Here is a 25,362-nt window from a genome sequence, read left to right on the forward strand (position 1 = left end):
CCACACTGGCTCTGAACCGCAATCCTCAGATTTTAGCCTCCTGAGTAGCTAGGATTACAGGCATGAGCCACTAGTGCCAGCCCCTTGGCTTGAACCACTGTCAAGCAGTAAAGACATAAAGACAAAACTTCTTGCGCAGTGCCGGTGGCTCACAGCTACAATCCCGCTACTCAGGAGGCTGAGATCTGAGGATCAAGGTTCAAGATCAGCCAGGGCGGGAGAGACCCTTATCTCCAATTGAGAGAGAAAGAGAGAAGGAGAGGGAGAGAAAGAGAGAATGCTAAGTAGAGGTGTGACTAAAGTGGTAGAATACCAAACTTGAGTGAAAAAGCTAGACAACAGGCCCTGGGTTAATCGCCAGTACTTACTGGCACAAAGAAAAGAAAAAGTAAAAAAGTAAAGACTTCTTGACCCCTCTCATTCAATTATCGCTAAGAAACCAACCAAGCCATCCAACAACAAAAAGAAATGGTGTGGGGAACGGGGTCCCAGCACACACAGGCAAGGAGATTATAAAGATAGATTTGGAAGGAGTTTGAGCTGGGGGTGTAGCAGAGCCACAACTGGAAAGACAGCAGTGATTAAGACTAGAAACCAAGGGCTGGGAATGTGGCTTAGTGGTAGAGTGCTTGACCAACATACATGAAGCCCTGGGTTTGATCCTTCAGTAACACATAAACAGATAAAGCCGGAAGTGGTGTTATGGCTCAAGTGGTAGAGTGCTAGCCTTGAGCAAAAGAAGCTCAGGGACAGTGTCCAGCGCCTGAGTTCAAGCCCCAGGACTGGCAGCAAAAAAAAAAAAAACCCAAAAAATAAAAAAACAAAAAGACTAGAAACTGAGGCAAGAAAGAATTCATAGCATGGAGTTTCTTTTTTTTTTTTTTTTGTCGATCGTGGGACAACTCTGGACCTGAGTGCTATCCAAGCTCTTCAGCTCAGGCCAGTGCTCTACCACTTTGAGCCACCGCACCATTTCTGGTTTTCTGGTGGTTAAGTGGAGATATGAATCTAACGGACTTTGCTGCCTGGGCTGGCTTTCAATTGCGATGCTCAGAACTCAGACTCCGGAGTAGCTAGGATAACTGACGTGAGACATCAGTGCCCAGCTAGCTTGCAGTTTCTTGACACTTCAGTACTAAAGAGTACTCAGGGTGGGAGACCCTCCCAACACAGAAGCAACATCACTGGCCTGGATTTTTAAATGTGGATATAATTAAATCCTAAGAACACCAGGTAGTGGAGCTATGTTCAAGTGGTAGCCTTGCACAAAAAAGCTCAGGGACAATGCCCAGTACCAAAACTAGAACAGCCTTTCAAGCATCTTTAGGACTCGTCAAAGCAGACTTTTCTCTCACACCCTCATTCCCTAGGATTTAGTACATGGGATGAAGCTGGTCTGGTACTGGGGCTTCCAGCAGCTCTGATCTGTCTTCTGCTGCCTCCTTCCTCCTTGCAGAGTTCTACAGCACCAGCAAGAACAGTTCAAAGACTGCTGACCTTTGAGTGTAAGCATCTTTCGAAAAGCACAGAAGACATCCCAAAAGAGAGCTCTTGTCCAAGAGGCCAAGGGCTCCTACAGAGAGGAACACTTCACTTCCTGTTGCCACATTTTAAACTATTTATTGAATGAGGCAGTATTGACAGAATGGAAAACAACACAGAATCCATGCTCTGCTACTGGGGTTTGACTTTGCTTTTTTTTTTTTTTCCTTTTCTTCTTGGCCATTTCTCAAACTATTGGGAAGTTATTTCATCACAAAGGAACATGGACTTTAAAGCCCCTGGACAGCTTCACAATGACAATAAAAAATAATAATTAAAAAAATAACAAATTATAGAACTAGGACTGTTTATATGTAAATTTCCCTACCCTCCCTCCCATTACGTACAGAAAGAACATACAAAGAACATTGGGTAGTTTTATATAAAACAAGCAAATACAAGAATCTGCAACTTTTCTCAAAGGCTGAGCAAGACATGAAGACTCTTTTAATGTCGCATTAAAAAAAAAATAAAACCAACCACATTAAATACACGGTCACACACATGTGGGGACTTAGGAGGAGGAACTGTTAACTCCCTGTAACTGAAGGAGCAGAGATTTGGCCTGTCAAAAAGTCAGATGAATTTAGCCACTGGAGGCTCAGGGCTTGCAACCAGGAAAGCAGAGGATTTAACAGTTCGGAAGAATGCAGGGGACACAGCTTACAGAGGCCTGAAGCTGGGGCTGAATCAGGATGCCGCTGCTTCCCCAGCCAGGGGTCCCCGTTCATCACAATTTCCTCTGTCAAGTTATAGCTTCATACAGTTGGAGAAAATGGTTCCCCTTGGTGCATCCTGCTCTCTAATTTTTCTTTCTCTCCTTCCTTTCCCTTCTGCTCCTCCCACCTCTTCCCCTCCCCTCTCCCCCACATCCACAAGCACGCTCAACACGCACTCTTCAGACCCTTAATACTTCTGCTCCAGTTCATATACATATACATGACCAATTCAGGATTGACCTTAAAGCCAAAGCAACTCTTCAATAGTCATGAGATCAAGAAGGATTTCCTGAAAGAGGAGACGGGAGGCTGAGGACACCTTCTTGCCCCAGCCTGGGACCCCTTCAGGACATTCGCCTGCCCATGGCAAGTTCAGCACCTGGACCAGCCTGAGGAGGAGTGTCTTAGCTGCAGACCACACGGGCCTGCGAGCGCTTTCTGGACCCCCGCCTCGTCCCGGAACCTCCTTCCTCAGGTGAGTCCAGCAGGGAGTTCTGGGCGGCCACTGGGAGGCAGCTTTGGTGAAGGGCATGGTCACCTCTGCCTGAGTTTGTCAGTAGCTCAACGCATGACCCTGGTATGAACAAAAACCAGGTGGCTGTGTCTGCCCACGTACCCTATCACCCACTAAACTGGGTGAATTATTCTTTCCACAGCTCACCTTGATTCATACAGGTTATTTCATGTGGGTTTCAATATATATATATATATATATGTATATATATACTTTATATATGTAAATGTGTATGTCCATATGTACACATATACATATATACTCACACACACACACACACACACAAACACACACACACACACACACACACACACACACACACGTCCCGCAGAAAGAAGTCCTGCCACAATTTGGCTTTTTTGGGACAGTGAAATAGTGCAGTTTCTTACTTCACCAATCCCAGAAAATCAAGAGTGGTGCTTTAAAAAATTCAATTCCAAAATCTGCTGCCTTTCATCCTTTAAAAAAAAAAAGTTAACAAAACTTTTCTTCCAAAGTTGAGAGACTTAATTCCATTTGATTGCACCTCTGCAAATGTGTAAAAAATGTTGAAGTAGACTAGAAAACGACGCCATGTTATGGCTGCATGTCACTGTTCCAATGTCACCACCTCCACAGCCTGGCCGTCCATGGTGACTGCGCTGTCCGATATCCTGGTGGTCACTGGAGCCATGGCCACCTGCACTGGGCCGTTGCCCTGGGCGAGGCTGGTTACCACAGTCTGGTACATGCTCACAGGGATCTGGACCAGCCCTAGAGAGACAAAAGGCAAGACTGTTGGTGAAGTTCCTATTCAGGTGCCTGGATGGAGGCTGGCTGTGAGCAACCAGTTCCAGGGCATCGGGTGTCACTGCCTGGCACCAATGTTTCCTCTGGGAGATGCACAAACCCATCAAGTAGTCAGTGCCCCCGTCCCATGGGCCAGCTGGCCGGCCAGCCCTTCCACGGCCATCTTCCTCTGTGGCTAGACCCTCACGCTCTGATGCTCTGGGACACTGCCCGCCAATTTCAACTCTGCATATGCTCCAGTTTCTCACAACTCAAAAAGAAAAGCTTTCCCTTCCTCTCCACTCTTCTGGTCTCTGCTCCGTCTGTCCCTTCCTTTCAGAGTCAAGCTTGCCACACAGACTGGAAAAACGAATGAAAGAATGAATGAAGAAAGACTCCATGTTGACCTTTTCTTCCTTCTGAGATCAGAATGACAGGGAATGGGAGGTCTGGCACCTGCAGAAAGGAAAAGACTGAAAACAGATTTGGTGGGAAAATTCTATTTAATTGGCTGGACTAGTAGCTACCCCAACCCCAGTGCCCCAATTCATGACTCCACAGCTGAGATTCAGTCACTGTCTTGAGAAACTGACCTGGGAAGATCCCAAGAAAAGACCACATTTGGTAGGGAAGAGGAAGGCCTGTTCCCCTAACATACTCCTAAGGTTACAAGTCAGAAACAGAAGACAGGAAATTGTTGGACATAATAACTTTCCAGAACTGTGTGGGGGAGGGGGGAGGCTGGGAAGGGATGTGAAGGGTAAACCAAAGGAGGAGGCTGCAATGCTTGGTAAGAAATGTATGCATTATCCTGCCCATGTAATTGTAACCCCTCTGTACAGTATGTTCACAAATAAAAAATAAATAAATTAAAAAAAAATAAAAAAAATAACTTTCCAGAACTGGAAAAAAAAGAAAGAAACATGACTTTCAGTCTGAAAAGGCCCAGTTGACACCTGCTTGCACAAGAGATGAAAAAGACCCAAACACTAAGCACATTAGCAAATTTTCCAAACAGTAGAGAGACATCAAGAATCTTAAGAGGTTCTAGAATTAACAAGTTATACACAAAGAATTGGTAATAAGTGCAGTGTTGGATCCCACAGAAACCTAGAAGCTAAAAGTGGAGCAATGCCTTCTAGCATCCTGGCAAAGATGCCTTCAGCCTACAGCTCGGCCTGGCCATTGTTACTGCCTGTGTGGATGGCACGCCCACCGGGGCAGAGTAGACACATCTATGGGTATGGAAGGGTCCAGCCGCAACCCCACTCTTAGGAAGCTCAGAAGGGGGTGCAGTATGCCGCTACATCTTGGAGGTCCTGAGAAATGGGGTGTGGGAGGGGGAGAAAATGACAGGAGCAGAGGGAAAGAGCTGAAGTGCAGAGGATTTTCTAGACTTGGATATAAGCGGTGATTATGGTTCAAAAGCAGATGCCATCCCACCCCAAGCCAAATATTAACTTGAAGGGAAAATAAGTTATACAAGAAGGAAATGTTTGGGGGTGGGGGGGGTGGGAGATGGGAAGGGATGGGAAGGGGAAACAAAGGAGGAGGCTACAATGCTTGATAAGAAATGTACTCATTATCTTGCCCATGTAATTGTAACTCCTCTATACAGTATTTTCACAATAATTAAAAAAAAAAAAGAAGGAAATGTAGGTTGGGGTTCGGTGGTTCACACCTGTAATCCTAGCTGCTCAGGAGGCTGAGATCTGAGGATTGCCGTTCAAAGCCAGCTCGGGCAAGGAAAGTCTGGGAGACTCTTTATCTCCAAAAAACCACTCAGAAAAACCGGAAGTGGCACTGTGGCTCAAATGGTAGAGTGTTCACCTTGAGCTGAAGAGCTGAGGACAGCGCCCAGCCCAGAGTTCAAGCTCCATGACCAACAAAACAAAACAAAATAAAACAAACAAAAAACAACAAAGACAAAAACAAAAACAAAACAAAAAGGAAATGTAACAACTAACAACATATTTGGCAACAAATATTTTTCTGTGTGGTCACAGATAACAAGTTGTCGAAAAACTATCATTCAACTTAAAATGATAGACTTTTTGTTTGTTTTAGCAACAGTAAGGATATATGTGACCCCTCCCCCCAAAAAAATACCTGGGCTACAAACTTTTCTAAAACAGCCCATTTAGTCCTTGTTTGGGGGACAGCACCAATTTAAAATATCACTTGAATGGGGCTGGGAAGGTGGCCCAGTGGTAGAGCGCTTGCCTTGCATGCCTGAAGCCCTGGGTTCGATTCCTCAGCACCACATAAGCAAAAAGAAAAAAGCCGGAAGTGGCATTCAAGTGGTAGAGCGCTAGCCTTGAGCTGAAGAGCTGAGGGACAGTGCCCAGGCCCAGAGTTCAGGCCCCATGACCGGACCCCCCCCCAAAAAAAAAGAATCACTTGAAGACCTTGCAATACAGTGATTAGAAGGTGCCCTTGCCAGCGCTGAGAATGCCCAGGATCACAGGATGGCAGTTCAGCTTTGGAGCCCTCTGCCTCATTCCAGCTAGGCAGAGGATCACAGTCCAAGCTGGCCCTCAGCAAAATCACCAAACCTAACCTGAAAAACAAGCGAGTAACAGCAAGCTGTGGGTGTGGCTCAGTGGTAAAGTCCCTGCCCAGTAAGCCAAAAACCCTCAGTTCAAACCCACTCCTGCCATTACAATTTAGAGGCCCCCCTCCCATCAAAAGCCCTCCACTGGGGCTGGGAAGGTGGCTCAGTGGTAGAGCGCTTGCCTTGCATGCATGAGGCCCTGGGTTCGATTCCTCAGCACCACGTAAGCAAAAAGAAAAAAGCCGGAAGTGGCATTCAAGTGGTAGAGTGCCAGCCTTGAGCTGAAGAGCTGTGGGACAGCGCCCAGGCCCAGAGTTCAGGCCCCACGACCGACCAAAAAAACAAACAAACAAAAAACAAAAAAACATAGTGGCTGGCACTGCTATAACCAGAGAGATCTTCAAACATGGTACGTAGATTCATTGTTCCATTATTTCCCAATCACTATACACATCAACAAGGGTCTCCAGATGTAGCCCGAGCGCCTCAGACCCACAGTCCTCCTGCCTCAGTCTCAGGTGACTCCACGTTGGGATTGTAGGCTGTGCCACTCAGGAAGTAGCTGAAGTTCTTCAGATAGTGCACCTCCGTGCTTGCCTGTACCGTGACCGGTGTCTGAAATGACTGATTTTTTTCTGAGTCAGCTTTAGATTTTGCCTTCTCTGGCTTGGGTCTGTCCTTGTGGCCCCACCCTTTGTGCAGGCCTCTGTCGAGGGATGTCTTACTCCCAGCACTGGGTGTTTGTCTTGCGTTGGACTGTGTACATTCATGACTAAGGTGGGAGAGTTTTAAAGTAATGAGAATGAGCTCCAATAGGAGCTCCCAGCTCGGAAGAATAAGGTAAAATGTAAACGCAACAGGCTACAACTCAGACCCATCCATGTGAAGTTTTTATAAATTCCACTTTCTGTATTCCACATCAGCCAGGGAAGGAAAAAATTGGGCTGTTCTGAGTGTGTGCAATGAGCTCCACAAAAGGAAAGCTGTCTGAGTGAATAACTGGTGACAGTGACTACACATCTTAAATGCTTTTCAGAGGGAGAAACTCTACACAGGAGATATTGTATGACTAACCCCACTGCTTTCTACATGTACTTCCTACTACCATTTTAGATAAATGCATTCTGTCTCTCTCTTACACACACATCTTGATACAGGATTAGATTAAGTCACTTCAATGTCTCTGACCTAGCAGTCTTTATATCCATGGCAAGGGAGGGGGGGGAGGGGCTAGTTCACACTGAGTCGGGTGTCTGCCCTTCCAAGACAGATGATTAAATGCTGAGGTACAGTAACCAGGCTGGGATTGTCCCTGCATCTGCTCAGCTTGCCCTGATTAGCCCTAATCTAGAGGCACATGTTAATCCGGGCTTGTATTCTGGGTCATTGCAGCTGGTTAAGCACAGGAGGCCCTTCACATTCTGCTTTAAGGACTTAAGAGTTCTTTTTTCCCTCTGCAGGGAGACCCAACACAGTCTTCCTGTTCACGCTCTTTGGCCTGTGGGTGGCACTCCTCAGAGCTCACACCACCCTGGAGAAGGAATGCTGGCAGTGTTCATTTTCATAAACAAGAAGCAAGCCCCATTGGAAGAACCCTGGGCTCACAGGAAGGCACAGATTTGAACAATGCCTTCAAGCACAACATTCAGTTTATAAATGCAATCCATCCTTTTCTTAAACTCAAAAATACACATAGAAAGTTTATTAAGACAGCAACAGCAATCCAGCTGCTCGGCAAGGTACACACCTGTAACCCCAGCACTGGGAGGCTAAGGTAATACGGTGGTGAGATCGAAGCCAACTTGGGTTGTATAGCAAGTCTCGGTCAGAAAATACCAAACAACAAATATCTCTCCTCCTGCAAACATAGCCAGATAGGTTGATGTATGCTTATAGACTTAGCATGTGAGAGGTTGAGGCAGGAAGCTTGCTTGAACCTCTGAGTTCAAGACCAGCCTAGGCAACATAGCAAGTCTCCATCTAAAAAACAAACAAAACCCCCAATCCCAAACAAACAAAACTTCCAAAATGCAGGCAGAGTGATTTCCCCCCTAATAACCCCAAACCCAAACAATCAAAACTTCTAAAATACAGGCTGAGTGATTTCCCCCTAATAAGTTTATGATGAAGCCAAGTGTTCTGGCCTTAGATCTGAGGGCCTTTCCATGCCCCAGCATGCCCTTGACGACCTAACCCTTAGGCCAGTGGGACCAAGAAAGGAGAGAATGATCCTCTAGGCTCACTGCTCTTGCTCTTCACACTTCCTCGTCCGTTATGCAGGAAAAAAGAGTGAAAGTTCCCAGGACAGGAATCTTTATGTCAACCAGCAGCCATTGCCATTTCTCTGCAAATGACACCTGACCCCTGCTGTGCTTTGATTTTTTTTTTCTTTAAACGTGTTGGGTATCATTTTTGAACCCAAATGATTAAACATAATCCTCCCAGTCTTCCCTTTCCTCCTTACCTCAATAAATGGCAATTACATCCTTCCCGTTGCTCAGGCCCCAAACTCTGAAGTCATTCTTAACTTCACATTCAATTCATCAGCAAATCCTGTCAACTGTCCCTCCAAATATAAACCCGAACTTCATGTCTGGGGCTCCCTCCATGGCCAAACCTATCATCTCTTGCCTAGATGAATTTTGATTCATGATCACCCTGCTTCAGTTCCTTCAGAGGAGTCTTCCAGAATTTTTATACAAAGTGATGGATATGAGGACATGCTCTGAACTAAGATTTCCAGACTGCACCTTGCTCCATTTGTGCGTGTGTGTATGTGTGTGTTTATATGTATGGTATGTAACATCTTCTCTTTGAAAGTCCAATGCCCACTGAGGAGTATCAAACTGACAGCAGAACAGTCAGTTCATTAGGATAATCATTTCTTGCAAAGTGTTTTGTCTCTTTAAACAAGTTCCTTGCAGAGTGTGGTGACTCATGCTTGTAATCCAAACACTCAGGAGGTAAAGATTGCAATTCAAGGCAAGCTTGGGAAAAAATTAGCAAAACCCATCTCAATAAATAAGATGAGCAGTGATGGTATACTCCCAACTCTGAGGAAGGTACAGGAAGGAGGAGGATGGTCTGCGGACAGACTGGGCCAAAAACCCAGTCTCCCCCTCCCTCCCCCAACAACAACAAAAGACCAGGAACAGGGCTGAAGTGGCGCAGTATTTTGCATAGCAAGTGCAAGGGAAAATTCAAACATCAGTATTACAAAAAACTAAACAAAACAAACAAGAAAAGTAGTTCAATCCTCTATAGGAGAAGCTATTAACAGATGGGGTTTTGCTATGTTTCTTAAGCTGACCCCAAACTCCTGGGCTTAAGTGATCTTCTTCCTGCCTTAGCATCCTGAGTAAATAGAACCATAGGTACATGCCACCATGCCCAGCTGAGAATATATACTTTAACAGGCAGTTAAGGTTTTTGTTTTGTCAAGGGTTTGTAGGGTACAAACATTTGAAGTACTGGCAAACATGCTTTATTTACAGTTCCTAAAGGAGGAGGTACCACCTCATTGTGAGGTGTTGGGCTTGGTATATACAATAGCGATGAATGGAATAACAAGGCTTTTACAACCTGGAGTTGGGGCTTAGTCAGGTGAAAAACTATTCATATTTAGTAAGTTGCAGTTCATGGGAGGGACACAGTATTTTATAATTTTAAGGCAAACAAAAATAATTTGTACAGAATTCCCTTCCCAAGTCTGTACCTTCAAGTTTTCCAGAAATTTTAATTAAAAAAAAACAAACATGTCTTTTTGGCAGCTAATTGCTAAAGTTTATTTCTTTTTCAGTTGTGAAGGTGAATTGAATTTGAAGAAGATAATATCTCCGTCTTCAACAATGTAAGCTCTGCCTTCTTGTCTGTACTTCCCAGCAGTCTTGACTGCAATTTCAGAACTTTCCTCTTTAAGATCTTCGTCTTTCATTACTTCAGCCATAATGAATCCCTTTCCAAAATCTGTGTGAATCTTTCCTGCAGCCTGAGGAGCCTTCACCGCTTTCCTGATGTCCCATGCATGCACTTCATCTGGGCCTGCAGTGAAAAAGTATTCTAGTTGGAGTGCTGCAAACCCAGCCTTAATGATCTGTGCCAAAGCACTTCGTCATGCTCACTTTCAGACACTTTTGTCTCTCCTCAGCTCTCTCTCTCTTTTCTTTCTAGTACTGGGGTTTGATCTCAGGGCCTTCTACTTGTCAGGCAAGCACTATGCCACTTGAGCCATGCCCCCACCCCTTTTGGCTCTTTAGTTGTTTTTTAGGTGTCTGATCAGGACCTTCCTACCCACAACCTTCCACACAGCTGGGATCACAGATACCGTCCACCACACCCAGCTTATTGGTCAAAATGAGGTCTTACCAGCTTTTTGTGAGGGCTGGTCTTGAAATACAGTTCTACTTATCTTTACCTTCTTAAAAGTTAGGATCACAGGCACAGTTTACCACACATATCTTACTTTTTAGGCAGGTATTTTTAATTAAAAATTTTTTGTCAGTCATGGGACTTGAACTCAGGGCCTGCGTGCTGTCCTTGAGCCGTTTTGTGTTCAAGGCTAGCACTCTACCACTTTGAGCCACAGCTCTACCTCTTGTTTTCTGGTGGTTGGAGGTAAAGAGTCCATGGACTTTTCTGTCTGGGCTGGCTTTAAACCGCAATCCTCAGATCTAAGCCTCCTGAATAGCTATGATTATAGGCGTGAGCCACCAGCGCCTGGCTTAATTTTTTTTCTCTTTTGGCAGTACTGGAGTTTGCACTCAGGACATTGCATTTGCTAGGCAACTATTCTACCTCCTGAGCTACACATGCCCACAGCCCTCTCCTCTCTTCCTTCCTTTTTGAACATCACAATGTAGCCCAGGATGATTCTGAACTCTTGAGGCTTCTGTTTCAGTTTTCTAAGTGCTGGGATTTATAGACATGTACCACCATGTCTAGCTAGCCAAATCCGGAAATGCTTAGTTGAGGGAATATTCATGAATCTTTCACACCAATATACTACCTTACCATTCCATCACAGCCACTTCGGCCCCTCAATGTACCCTAAACACTACCTGTTCAGGCAGATCCTTCTGCCTACATTATTCCCTGTGGGTTTAAGTTCTACTCTTCTGATAATTCCTGCAGTTTTTCATGGGCTAATTTAAGCAGACAGATGAGTCCACCAGGTTTTCTCCCTTCTGTGATTTTATGGTTTCTCTACTATTTACTTGGCACCAGGCCTATACTGATCTGCTTCTAAGTGGCTTTTGCTTTTCTCTAATTTACTTAAATTGTTGGCATGACTAGGTCATTAAGTACCAAGTACCAAGCAGCCATAGTAGGCACTCAATAACTGAAATGACTTAGAATCAGTCACATTTCTCATGATTTTTGGAAACTGAACTATACTCCATCTAGCCTTGCCCTCTGCAGACCAAAGAGCCTTCAAGTTTTTTACTACACTCTAGAGAAAAACCTGCTTTCTGCATGATGTGCATGTGTGCGTGTGTGTGTGCTGGTCTTGGGGCTTGAATTCAGGGTCTGGGTACTGTCCTTGGCTTTTTTGCTCAAGGCTAGCTAGCGCTTTACCACTTGACCCATAGCTCTACTTCCACATTTTTTTTTTTTTTTGGTCCCTAATTGGAGATAAAAGTCTCACAGAGCTTATTGCCTGGGCTGGCTTCAAACTGTGATCCTCAGATCACAGCCTCCTGATAGCTAGGATTATAGGCACAGGCTACTGGCACCCAGCAATGACACATTCTTAAAGTGTTGTGTTGTACTTTAGGAACTGTTCATGGAAGGATGAAATAGGCCACTTTATTTCCATTAAACATTCCCAGAAAGACATATGTGTGAATCCCCCCACCCCCAGTCCTGGGGCTTGAATTCAGGGCCTGGTATTGTCCCTGAGCTTCTTTTTGCACAAGGCCAGTGCTCTACCACTTGAGCCACAGTGCCACTACCGACTTTTTCTGTTTATGTGGTACTGAGGAATCACACCCAGGGCTTCATGCATGCAAGGCAAGCACTCTACCACTGAGTCACATTCCCAGCCCTATGTGTGAATCTTGGTGTTGCCATTCTGACAGCTTGTAAACCTGTTTCAAGTGCAAAATGCTATGACTAATCTCATAGGGTTATTCAACTCAGGTAAAGCCTGGTACAGTTCTGGACATAAGAGTAGATTTACAGCAATTGTTAGTTGCTAAAGCTCTAAGGAGACAGACTAGAAGCAGAGTCAGCACATATCTTGTAGCAGTGAACTCCTACAGGAGCCATATTATTTGCCAAAGACCTCCAAAGACACGAAGTGCTCACAACTGGCACAGGAACTGTACAATAATGTCCAGTGCACTCATAAATAATCAATCCAGGCTGAAACGCTACTCAATATTAAGCATATTAAAAATATGACCAAAAGGTTGAGCACTTAGCTCTGTGTTAAAGTGCTTATCTAGTACATGCAAGGCCTGAGTTCAACCTCTAGCACTACAGAAAAATGGATAAATGATCAGAGATAGTATATGTCATCACTGTGACAAATCTCTCAACTCCTCCAGAAAGTAGCAGGACAAACATGGGCTAAGCAGAACCCAGGGCTGCAGGTTGGTCAGCTGCACCATGGCCTGCCCTCCCCCACCCCACAAGATAGGCCAGGGCACATGGCTGGTGGAAGAATGGGCCTTTCATTTGCCTCCCTAGCTAGGAAACCTTTGGGAATTGTTGTTTGCTGTAACTGAATCTTTCACCCCAAAGGCCTTCCAAGTTGGCCATGGAAATATCTTTAGTTGAGAGAAAAATATTGATGGTTGTGAGAGGAAAAATAGAGAGATGAACAAAAAACACAACAGTTGGTGCTTTAAGAAATAACTCTTAAAACCCAAAGCAAAATTGATGGTGTAATGGTTTCTGTAGTTTATTGAGATAAAAGCCAATTATATATGTCAGGAAAACTCCAGCTTTGTTGGGGAACCAATGAAGTCCATGGCTGGAAAGGATAATAAAGAAGGAATAAATGGCAGTCTTGGGCTTGGGCGCTGTCCCTGCGTTCTTCAGCTCAAGGCGAGTGCTCTACCACTAGAGCCACAGCACTACTTCCGGTTTTCTAGTGGTTTATTGGAGATAAGAGTCTCATGGACTTTCCTGCCCAGGCTGGTTTTGAACTGTGATCCTCAGATCTCAGCCTGAGTAGCTAGGATTACAGGTATGAGCACCCGGCTTAAATGCGCAGATTATATTATATAACTCATGAAGTTTTTATTTAGGGTAGTGGTGGACAATGCTGGAGTTTAAACTCAGTGTCTTACACTTTCTAGGCATGTGTTCTATCACCAAATCATGTCCCTAGCCCTTTTTAGTTAGCTATTTTTGAGATAAGGTCTAGCTTCCTGCTTACGTACACATCTAGACTGACCCTCCTATTTTCTTATTATGTTTCTATGGTGACAGGTCATGCCTAGCCTCTTTGGTTGAGATGGACTTTTGTAGACTTTTCTGTTCTGGCTGACCTGGAACTGCAATCCTCCCAATCTTAGCCTACATGGCATCAGTGCCTCATTTTTTACTTGTCAGGTAGTTATAGCTTTTTCTAAGGGTAATAGGAAGGAGGGAAGTCCTTTTTGAAAAAAATCATTTTTTTTAGTACTGGTCCTGGGGTTTGAACTCAGGGCCTGGGTACTGTCCCTGAGCATTTTCGCTCCAGATAGCACTCTATCATTTGAGCTACAGCTCCATTTCTGGCTTTTTGGTGGTTAACAGGAGATAGGAGTCTCACGGACTTTGCTTCTTAGGCTGGCTTTGAAACACAATCCTCAGATCTCAGCCTCCTGAGTAGCTAGGATTATAGGTGAGCCATTGGCATCCAGCTCTTTATTTTTTTTTTAAGATTTAAAAATCTTTGTCTCAGAGGTTTTATCTTTGTTGCTGTTGTTATTAATGTACTTATAATGTACTATGTGATTTTTTTCCCTCTTGAATGTTCTTCACTCACAGTATAACCTCTGTCTCCACTGTATTTGATTCTGGAGCCCTGTACTTTGTATATACATTTTTCTAATTTGGGGAGGGGAAGGGAAATAACAAAAAACTGAAATAGAATACAGGTTGACCCAATGTAATAGTGAGATGTACAAGACACTATGTTGAAAACAAACTTTACAACTTTGGGGGGAGGGAGAGAGGAGTCTGGGAGGTGGGAAGGGAAGGGATGGTAGGGGAAAAACAAAGGGGGGAGTAACAATGCTCTATAGGAAATGTACTCATTACCTTACTCATGTAACTGTAACCTCTCTGTACAGTATCCTTACAATAAAAAAATATAAAAATTTTTATATTTCTGATAGAAGGGATGACATTATCAGGATGTATTGTCCTCATAACCTGACTTCTAGAATGGAAGCCCCATTTTACAATCACTTAGTAAAAATATTATATTAAAATAAAATTTCCCACCTGCAAGCTTGGAAAAGTATTTACATCAGTAGCTGATGTCTAAGGAAAGCAAGTGTGATATGAAGAAAACTAGGCATACTAGTAGACAGTGGAAAAAGATAGGAAATCAGGTAAGAAAGCTAACTCAGTAGGCAGGTGGCAAATAGAGGTGGTAGCCTAAATATGGTTCAGATGGGAAGAAGAGAGATGTAGCCTAAATATGGTTCAAATGGGAAGAAGAAAGATGTAGAGCACAAAGGAGATGATAGGTCATGAAAAGTCCATTTCAAGCCAGAATGCAAGTCCAGGTAACTCTTAGGATAGTAAGACCAAGCTGGGCACCGGTGCCTCATGCATAATCCTAGCTACTGAGGAGGCTGGGATCTGAGGATCGCAGTTCAAAGCCAACCCAGGCAGGAAAGTTGGTGAGACTCATCTCCAATTAACCACTCGCAAACTGGAAGTAGTGCATGGTTCAAGTGGTAGAGTGCTAGCCTTGAGCTGAAGAGCTGAGGGACGGCACCCAGGCCAAGAGTTCAAGCCCCACGACCGACCCCCCCCCCAAAAAAAAAGGAAGGGGAGAAAGATAAAGCATTTCTCTTCTTGTACTTCTGAGTCATGATACCAAGGGAAACCAAGTTTCCCTTCTTGCCAACCTCAAGGCATGCTTAGAAAAGCCACTTCCTATAATAATGTTCCCAGCAGTGATTCTGTCTGGTTGGGGCAGGCCCATTCCTATCCTTTGCCTGATTTTTGCAGACCACCATGAAACTCCTCAAGCTAAATGTTTTTGCGAGTGTGGGGCTTGTCCCTGAGCCTCTTTGTGCTCAAGGGTGCTCTCTACAACTTGAGCCACAGGACCACTTCTGGCCTTTTCTGAGTAGTTTATTGGAGATAAGAGTCTCACGGACTGGACTTTTCTTTTTTCTTTTTGTCAGTTGTGGGACTTGAACTCTGGGCCTGGGCTCTATCCCTCAGCTCTTCAGCTCAAGGCTAGCACTGTACCACTTGAGCCAAAGAGCCACTTCCGGCTTTTTCTGCTTATGTGGTGTTGAGGAATCGAACCCAGGGCCTCATGCATGCAAGGCAAGCACTCTATCATTGAGCCACCTTCCCAGCCTAGGATTGGACTTTTCTGACTGCCTGGCTTTAAATTTAAACCATGATCCTCAGACCTCAGCATCCTGAGTATCTAGGATTATAGGCATGAGCCACTGACACCCAGAAAGCCAAATGTCAAAACAGAATGCATTTTGTTTTTGCTACCAGTCCTGGAGCTCAGCATTTTTTGCTCAAGGCAAGTGTTCTACCACTGGAACCACAGCACCACTTCCAGTTTTCTGGTGATTAATTGGAGATAAGAATCTCGCAGACTTTCCTACCTGGGCTGGCTTTGAACTGCAATCTTCAGATCTCAGCCTTCTGAGTAGCTAGGATTACAGGCATGAGCCACTGGTACCCGGCTAATTTTTGGGGTGGGAATGGGGAAGGGCATTTAATTGGAAATAAGAGTCTAACAGAAGTTCCTGTGCAGGCTGGCTTCAAACTACAATCTTCAGATCTTAGCCTCCTGAGTTGGTAAGGCATTTTTACTGTTGTAAATGTGTCTCAAAACACATTTTGGAGACAGAACTTCTTGGTATCCTCTTGAATTACTGGAGATGCTCAGGAACATTATGAAATCAAGAGATGTGTGCTTCAGGATTCAGAACTACTGGAGACTGAGCTCTCAGTGTGGGGCTGAGCTAGCTGACCTGGCCGGGAAGGCTTTCACAGAAAGCAACAGGGGACAGGCACTGCCACTAAAGCCGGTGGAATACCGTGGACTCTGAAGACACCTGATCCAAGTGCACAGAGATGTCAGGTAAATTCCCAGAATGACACTCGAGGCTTTCAAAGCCCATAGAACAGTGAGCATATACAGCTGACAAGACCCATTACTTTCAAATAGGAAGTGAGTGTAGATGATACAGAGCTCACAAGCCACAGAGCTGTTGGAGGGTCTGTAGTAGTGAAATGCAAGAATGAGTAGTGGCAGGTCCACGCAAGGGTTAACCAGACTCAGGGACAGAGATTTCTGATACTGTGATTTTCAAACACTTTATTATGGGAAGTTTCAAATAGGCACAAAAGGAGCAAGAATGGTACCAGGAACTTGCCTGTGCCTGCCACCAAACCGTGCTCCTCCATCTGAGTGCACAGACGAGATTGGGAAGGAAGTTTCCAAAGATACACTCTTGTTTTTTTGTTTTTCAGCTTCTTACTTTGTATAATTGTTCTCATAATCCTATTTTTAAAAATATGGAATGCTCCATGAATTTGCATGTCATCCTTGCTCAGGGGCTATGTTCGTCTTCTCGATATCATTTCAGTTTTAGTGTACGTGCTGCTGAAGCTTACACTGCATAATCTTGTAGAGCAGCATTTCTCAAAAGATGGACACTCTCAAACCTTTCTTTCTTCTTCTTTTTCTTCTTTTTTTTGAACTCTGGGCCTGGGCACTGTCCTTCAGCTCTTCAGCTCAAGGCTAGCACTCTACCACTTGAGCCACAGCACCACTTCCAGTTTTCTGGTGGTTTATTGGAGATAAGAGTTTCACAGCCTTTCCTGCCTGGGCTGGCTTTGAACCTCGATCAGGTCTCAGCCTCCTGAGTAGCTAGGATTACAGGCGTGAGCTACCGGCGCCTGACTACTCTCTAACCTTTCTAAGAATACATGAAGGGTAGGATTACATTACTATAGATAGTGAGATACCTGAAGAAGGCAGACTGTGAAGGGGAAATAAACAGATAGTTATGGAGTTTGATAGTCACACAGAAAAAAAAAATCTATCTCAGTGAGTCTTCATTCCCCATCTCCCCTCCAAATCAGTCAATTTTCTTAGGCATTAATTCTCAGGGTTGAAAAGATTCAGCAGTGCCTGAGATACTCCTCCCCCCTCCCCTGAAAGCCACGGTAACAATGTTATGGTCAGGAGTACACAATGCAGAGGCTCATGTATGGGCCCTTCTTTGGTGGTATCTGAATGACTGTTCATGCCTGAGTTTCTTGTAAGAAAGGAAGTAGCTGAAAAGCAGGTAAGCTGCCAGCACTGTGCTAACTCCAGCGATGTTTGCTTTCTTCACGCTGATGTGCTTGCTGTAATACCAGTAGTAAGCTTTCTGAAATGCTCCAATGGTGCCTTAAGGAGTAAAAGCCCACATCAATGTCCAGCTTAGCAGCTCACCTAGTCCAGCGTCCATGAGATTTCTCTCCTTCACTGGTTTGACTGATGCCATGTTGGAGTCCTGGTGTTGGCTGAGCCCAGTAACTTCATCTTGATCAAGTATTTAGTCCCCCTTTCTTATCTGAACTGTACTTGACATAGGCAAATAGTTACTGGGATAAGTTCTTTATAAAAGAATCCCAGCTAATCAATAAAAAAAGGAGTAATAACACTAGAAATAACCAACTATCAATGGTTACGAAAGCTTTTTGGTGACCAGATGATGGGGGCTGCACCGGAGGGAATCACATCATACATGCAGGAAACAGAGCCTGGAATGGCCGCTTCGGAGTAACTCCACCCTCAGCTGCTTCCTTCTCTCCCCAAAGATGAACCCACCTGCAAACTTCTTGCCAGGATCCACTTGCAACCTCCATAGTCTGCCATAAACAGGCCTGACAAGAACACAGAACTGTTAAGAAGCACTGGGCAAGATGGGTCACTAAAACCTGCTGCGTCTCTGTAGCTCCCCACATATCCCGGGGCATATATCTCTGATGTCCACCTATGAGCGTGTTACAAACCCTTCAGTGCACATGCCAGCTTACTGTGTGCTAAGGGTGAATTTTTTTTTTTTTTGTTTCTCTTTAACTCTCTCCTAACTGGTACTTACAATGTGATTTTCTTGTAGCAGCTTTACCTTCCTAATTATGTCTTTCTTAAGCTAATATGAAAACTAATTTGTATTTCCTAAGTACTTAGCAGCTGGAGGAGATAGTTGAGGCTTACACTAGCTTGCTTAGAGGAACTGTTCAAGGATTAAAAATGTGTCACAAGTAATCTGCATGAAGGATAATCTGTATATGACAACTAAGAGTTGGTTATATCTGTATTTATAAAACCCACAGGCTATTCCTGTCTCTTAGGGTTATTATAAGCCTAAGCAACATTACAATTACATGATTCATACATTCTTTCTTGGCCCCCAATTCACATGGTCTCTTGTCAGCCAGAGGCTGTTTAATGAGAAAAGAACTGTCTAGTCTATTCCAATAGTAATGCTGAGAAGGCCAAGAGGGCTAGCTGAAAACAGATATTCCTAAAATTAAATGTTTCCCTTACTTGTTTTCACTCACTAGTTTTTTGAAAGAGGGATGAACAGGGAAAGGACATGATATTCTTTTTTTTTTTTTTGGGGGGGGGTCCGGTCGTGGGCCTGAACTCTTGGCCTGGGCGCTGTCCCTCAGCTCTTCAGCTCAAGGCTAGCACTCTACCTCTTGAGCCACAGCACCATTTCTGGCTTTTTTCTGCTTATGTGGTGCTAAGGAATTGAACCCAGGGCCTCATGCATGCAAGGCAAGTGCTCTACCACTGAGATACCTTCCCCAGGACATGATATTCTTGGGAGAAAAATATGGATACAAAAGGATTAAGAATATAATCTAGGCAACATGGCTGCAAGGAACTGTTCCAGAAGTATTCAGGCAAAATTTTTCATCAATACTGAAATAGAAACTCCAAGGCTTCCTGCAGTAGTCATGACACTGGCGGAGGTTCAATCAGCGATGTGCAGTTGCCTCCCTGCGACAAGGGCCATGTCAACAGTGTGTGTGGCTAGCATGGTGGCTACAGAGTGCATGGTGGCTACAGAAAAGCAGCTAGTGTGATTGAGAAACAAAACCTTTAGTTTTATGTGATTTCAATTAATTTAAGTTTAAATCACTAGACTATAGCTCAAAAACCTTTCTAGAACTTCCACAGTGCTAACTCTACATCATAAATGTACAATGTGCGTGTGTGCATGCAGGAGAGAGAGAAAGAGGGGGGGGGAGAGAGAGAGAGAGAGAGTGTGATGCACATAGTTTAACACTACTATGAAATATCTTTGGTGGAAACTCAATATGAAACCAGATGCTTTGTAGTTGCCTGTAATATTTCCTGGGCATTTCCCTTATTTATAACACAGGTTCTTTCCTTTTCTGCTCTACTCTATTAACTTATTTCAATGATCTCTAGCTTCATAGGCCATCTATGAGTAAATGTATTAGCATTTAAGAAGAATCACTGTAGAAGTATATTATAGTGCTTTGAGAGGTACAGAGAGATGGGGCTGTGCAAAGTCACAAAGATTGCTGGATGCCTCTTTACGGAGCCAATCTGATAGCAAGGCTTTTGTAGTTTTGCTCCAAACGGTGTCTCAGTTTCCATATTTAGGCCCCCTTCAATGATTCTCAGACTCAAATACTGGCTTAAAACAGCAAAGATTTTTGTGTGTGTGTGTGTTTTTTTTTAATCAATTTCACTTCAAAAACTCATTAGGCTCTGAAAAATCTCTAAATTGGGGCTCTTCTAATAATGAAGATTTGGTGTAATTATAATGTCACAGGCAATTGTGCTGACAGAAGAAAACCAACATGACTCCTTGCTGGGCCTTTGCTCTGCTTCTGACTAACGGGAGGAGAAAAGAGGCTTTGTCAGGAGCAGATGTGCAGTGGGAGGCCCCGGGAAAGCAGATCTGCTGAATGAAGCAGGTGCCACTCAGGCATTTACCTCACTGACTCCAACCATAACCTCCCCTTCATTTGATATCCTGCTTCTGCCAGGCTGCTACTGGATTGTGCACATTTGCTCTTTCTTAAGCAAATGGTAGAGCTGAGCACAGGGAAGTGAATCCCTGTATTTACATGAGTAACCTGAGAGCCTCAGGGCCCCAAACCATCCAGGCTGCGATGTGCAAGCTATTAGAGTTAATAACAGTGTGCTGACATTCCTTCAAAATCCTAATAGAAGCATAAATAAAAAGTGGAAAGTCCCCTTTATGCAAAAACTTTAAATTCTTCATTCTGTAAGAATTTGTCCTGTTGGGATGTTCTGACTCTTGTGTGAACAGCTGCTATTGGACCTTTAACAGGCTCACTTAAAACCTTCTTTTTCTTCCATCTACTAAATAGAAATAGTGCCAACTGAACTTGCCCAGAATGGCTTTGGATTTGGAATCCAAAAAAAAAAAAAAAATCCCTTTGCAGAATATTGCCTTTAATGACAGACACTGAAGTTCTACTTTGATTACAAGGTGGTGGAATTATCTAAGAGACTCGGAGATCAGATGGCCTAAGGGGAAGGCACCTTGGCTTTGAGAACAGTGGGGTGGAAGGATCGTGGTCAGTGGTGTCCATCTGTTAGTTGGAAGGGACATTCTGGAAATCTCTTCGGGAGTCCTGACCTCAGTCCTCTTCTGCCTAGAATGTGCCTAGCTCAGGTTGGTGCCTATTTCACAGAATGTTTCCCTAAGCTGAGAAGAGCTGTCACATCACAAGAGTAAACGAAGGTATGTCAAAGCCTGGTAATGTGGTAATTTCCATTCTGGCCTTAGAAGAGCCAAATGGAGGCATCAAGCCTTCTATGCAGATAGCCTCTAAAAGCTGTGTCTCAGATAGATACTCAGAAGAGAGATTAAGGGCTAGTGGCTTAACTTTAGTCCTATAGACATTAAGTCTTCAATAGCAGAGCCTAGATTAGCAATTCCTGGTACACAAATAATGACAAATAAGGGCTAACTAATATATAAAGACAGGGAGGATAACACATCTCTGAAAGGAGAAAGCTAGCTAAACCCACACTGCAGGACAAGAGACAAAAACTGAAGAACCCTGCCAGTAGGACCCTTCCAGTTGCGGGGCTATGTCTGAGGAGTGATAGAAAAGGCCAGATAAGGGGCTGGGAAGGTGGCTCAGTGGTAGAGTGCTTGCCTTGCATGCCCGAGGCCCTGGGTTCGATTCCATAGCACCACATAAGCAAAAAGAAAAAAAAGCCGGAAGTGGTGCTGTGGCTCAAGTAGTAGAGCGCTAGCCTTGACCTGAAGAGCTGAGGGACAGCGCCCAGGCCCAGAGTTCAGGCCCCATGACTGGACCCCCTCCCCGCCTCCCCCCCCCAAAAAAAAAGGCCAGATAATTCTAGAGAAGTAAACTTCAGTATGCCTGGGGAACATTTCACGTCCACCACAGGTTTCCTCAAATAGAGACCCACAGTGTGATGTTCACTAACTCTTCCCCTAAGTAAGGCACAGGTCCTGAGAATGTATTTCAGAAATGCCCTTTCTTTCTTTTTTATTTTTGCTGTTTGTGGAGCCTGAACTCTGGGCCTGGGCGCTGTCCCTCAGCTCTTCAACTCAAAGCTAGCACTCTACCACTTGAGCCACACTGCCACTTCCTGCTTTTTCTGCTTATGTGGTACTGAGGAATTGAACCCAGGGCCTCATGCATGCAAGGCAAGCACTCTACCACTGAGCCACCTTCCCAGTCCCCTGTTTCTTTTGTTTTTGTGTTGACCTCATGCTTTTATTTGGCTTGCTGGCTCATGGCTGGTACTCCATGCTTCCGGTCTGGGGGGGGGGGGTCTGGTCATGGGGCCTGAACTCTGGGCCTCGGCGCTGTCCCTCAGCTCTTCAGGTCAAGGCTAGCGCTCTACCACTTGAGCCACAGCGCCACTTCCGGCTTTTTTCTTTTTGCTTATGTGGTGCTGAGGAATCGAACCCAGGGCCTCAGGAATGCAAGGCAAGCACTCTACCACTGAGCCACCTCCCCAGCCCAGTCTCAAGGACTTTTTTCTGCCCTGATTGGCTTTGAACTGTGATCTGTCTCCTGAATAGCTAGGATTACAGGTATGAGCCACCCACCAGGCTAGAATTTTTAATAATGATAATGGAAGGAACCAACAGAAATAATAGTAGTGAAGGTAGACAGCAGTTATGGCATGCTTAGCTTCCCAGGCCCTAAAGAGTAGCACCAAATCATCTCTGCCTCCCAGTTATGGCCACCATGACACCTTGCTGGATGGAAGAGACTTGGTGGGGAGGGTAGGAAAATTGCCACTTCTGAGAGCTCTTCTGGAAGGCACTTTAGACTTCAGGAAGTTATTAAAGGAGGAAAGAAGGACAAACTTCAGCAGTGACAAATTACCACGGAGCTGCCTCTTTCTTCCTTCAGTGCCATGAGATGGTAGAGAACTGTACAGCTCTTTGGGTATTCCAGATTTGAGAGCCCATCACACAGCTTCAGCAGCTGTGTTTCACTGTGAAATTTGAAATTCATCCAAGAGCAAAGTTTCCTTTCAGCTTTGTGACCCACCAGACTTAGATAATTTAATCTTTTGGTGGCTGTTATAAATCTATTAGGGCACCTGGCTACAGATACCTTTACTTATAAAAAAGAAACTTGCACTTGTGTGGAGTAAGTGGGAAATGCAAGTGGCCTGCACCATGAATAAGTACACTAGGAAGTGGGTCTAGGTGTCGCCACTGCCTCCTGCCTCAGGTTTTCTAGCTCAGGGCTCTTGCAGTGTATAAAAATAGGACAGTTCTTCTTGCAAGCCTCCTGCCCGGCTGTTCACTGGCTGCGGATTACTGCAGTCACATGGGTGGCTTCTTTTTTTTTTTGGTAATGCAAAGCCATGCTGTCTATGAGCTGAGAAGGTCACTAGGAGACAAAGCTCATGAAGGACTCATGTGGCTGCCTGCCCCCCTTGTGTATGAAGGGGGCACAACCTGCTCGAAATAAATCACAGTATTTTTGCTATAGCTATTAATCAACACTATCCAAAAGAACTTTCTGCAAAGATGGTAATCTCCTCGCTGTGCAATCCACTACAGAAACCACTAGGCTCATGTGCCTATTTCAATATGAATACATTATAATGAAATAACACCTCAGATCATATGTACCTGCTCACAATTTCAAAAATGATTAATGTGATTGAATGACTTTACATTGTTTAATTTTAATTTACCTACATTTGAATCCAAATAGCCACAAGTAGCTCATGGCTACTATACTGACAGCTGCATGCAGTTCTATTTATACATTCTCCTAAGCTCAAGCAATACTCCCAACTCAGCTTTCCAAGTAGAAGGGACTACAGGTGTGTGCACACTTTTTTTTTTAAATGTGGTACTGGGGTTTGAGTCCAGAGCTTCACTCTTATTTGGCAGGCACTTTGCTACTGAATTATACTTCTAGCCCTTTTCACAGTTATTTATTTATTACACAGTCCTGGGACTTGAACTCAGGGCTTGGGCACTGTCCCTGAGCTTCTTTTGTTAAAGGCTAGTACTCTAACACTTAAATAATAGCTCTACTTCTGGCTTTTTGGTGGTTAACTGGAGATAAAAGTCTTATACACATTCCTGTCCAGCTGGCTTTGAACCATAATCCTCAGATCTCAGCCTCCTGAGTAGCTAGTATTACAGGCATGAGCCACCGGTGCCTGGCCATATTTTTGCCCTATTTTTGAAATATGGTCTTGCTCTTTGCCTAGATCTGTTCCAAACCACAATCCTCCTATTATTTTATGTTTTCCATCATAGCTGGATGATAGAGGTATAACACCATGCCCAGCTTCCTTCACTGAGGAGTTCTCACCAAGAACCATTATTCTTCTTCCGATCACAGCCTCCTCCAAAGCTGACAGACATGCCCAGATACTGATTGTGAAGGGGGATGGAAGGGGGGGGGAGTTCCTTACAACTCACTCAGTCTTCCAAGTAGCTAAGTTTATAAGTATGACTACAATACCTGGTTTACATCAGATTTTGACAGTGTGTTTTAGATCTTAGGTATTTGTCTCTAAGATTTACCATTACTTTTCAACTTCTAAAGTGGGTAAAATAAAGCCATTGTTTCCTAAAGTAACCTTGCAAAATAGTCACCATACCAAGTGGCAGTTTAAACTAGAAGAATAATGAAAACCATAATTTTTACTTGTTTTATACTTTGTTTACTTCCCAGATGGCAAGAGGCCGTGAAGGGGAAAGAAGAGAGCCACACTGGACAGAGAAAAGAGCACTGGAGATGAGGGTTGGGTTGCCAGTTTCACCATTAATTTGCTAACAGAACCTGACCAACCACAGCTCTAGCTGCTTCTGTACAACAAGTCTTGTGAGGTATGTTCCATCCATTACTGGGGAATGTAGAAAGATGAAGATATAGTGAGGTCATTTGAAAGGGGAAGACTGAGGTGGCAGTAAGTTAAAAAAAATCAATTAGCAGAAAAAGAAAGGAAAAAGATAAAGCTCTTCACTGGTTATCCTCAGTGCTTAGAGTCAGGCAAAAATATAGAGCAAAACAGAAATAGCTTTTTTTCTAGTAAGACATCTACCAATGTGTTTCTAGAATAAAAACTATTCATTTTAAGAGAACAGTTGACTCAAATGGGGAAAACCCAGTGAGCAAATAAAGCCTATTTCCTGAGCCACAGGTCACCAAGCATCTCATCGTCCCCAGGCTGCTGCAATACAATGCTGAGGTCTCTTGGCAGCAGCTGGTTCTAGGCTTAGCTTGAATAGCTTCAAGAAGTTCTGTACATCTAACTTGTGTGTGTGTATGTGTGTGTGTGTGTGTGCGTGTGTGTGTGTGTGTATGTGTCTTGAACTCAGGGCCTAGGCACTGACCCTGAGCTAATTTGCTCAAGGCTAGTGCTCTACCTCTTGAACCACAACTGACACTCCTGGCCTTTTTTTTGTTTTGTAGTTAATTGGAGAAAAAAAGTCTCATGGAAGTGGCACTGCGGCTCAAGTGGTAGAGTGCTCACCTTGAGCTGAAGAGCTGAGGGACAGTGCCCAGGCCCAGAGTTCAAGCCCCATGACTGA

The 25,362-nt window shown here is 44.2% G+C and overlaps 1 protein-coding gene across 1 annotated transcript in view; it reads right to left on the reverse strand.

Moving 5' to 3' along the window:
- Positions 1–1,694: 1,694 nt before the first annotated feature.
- Nrf1 (nuclear respiratory factor 1) overlaps positions 1,695–25,362 on the reverse strand; it is a 122,445-nt gene continuing 98,777 nt past the window's right edge. The window contains exon 12 of the mRNA XM_013020034.1: positions 1,695–3,528. Within this exon, the coding sequence (XP_012875488.1) occupies positions 3,365–3,528 (164 nt within the window). The 3' untranslated portion in view covers positions 1,695–3,364. The remainder of the gene's footprint in view (positions 3,529–25,362) is intronic.

Source organism: Dipodomys ordii, unplaced genomic scaffold, assembly GCF_000151885.1.
Source record: "Dipodomys ordii isolate 6190 unplaced genomic scaffold, Dord_2.0 Scaffold48, whole genome shotgun sequence".
NCBI lineage: Eukaryota > Metazoa > Chordata > Mammalia > Rodentia > Heteromyidae > Dipodomys > Dipodomys ordii.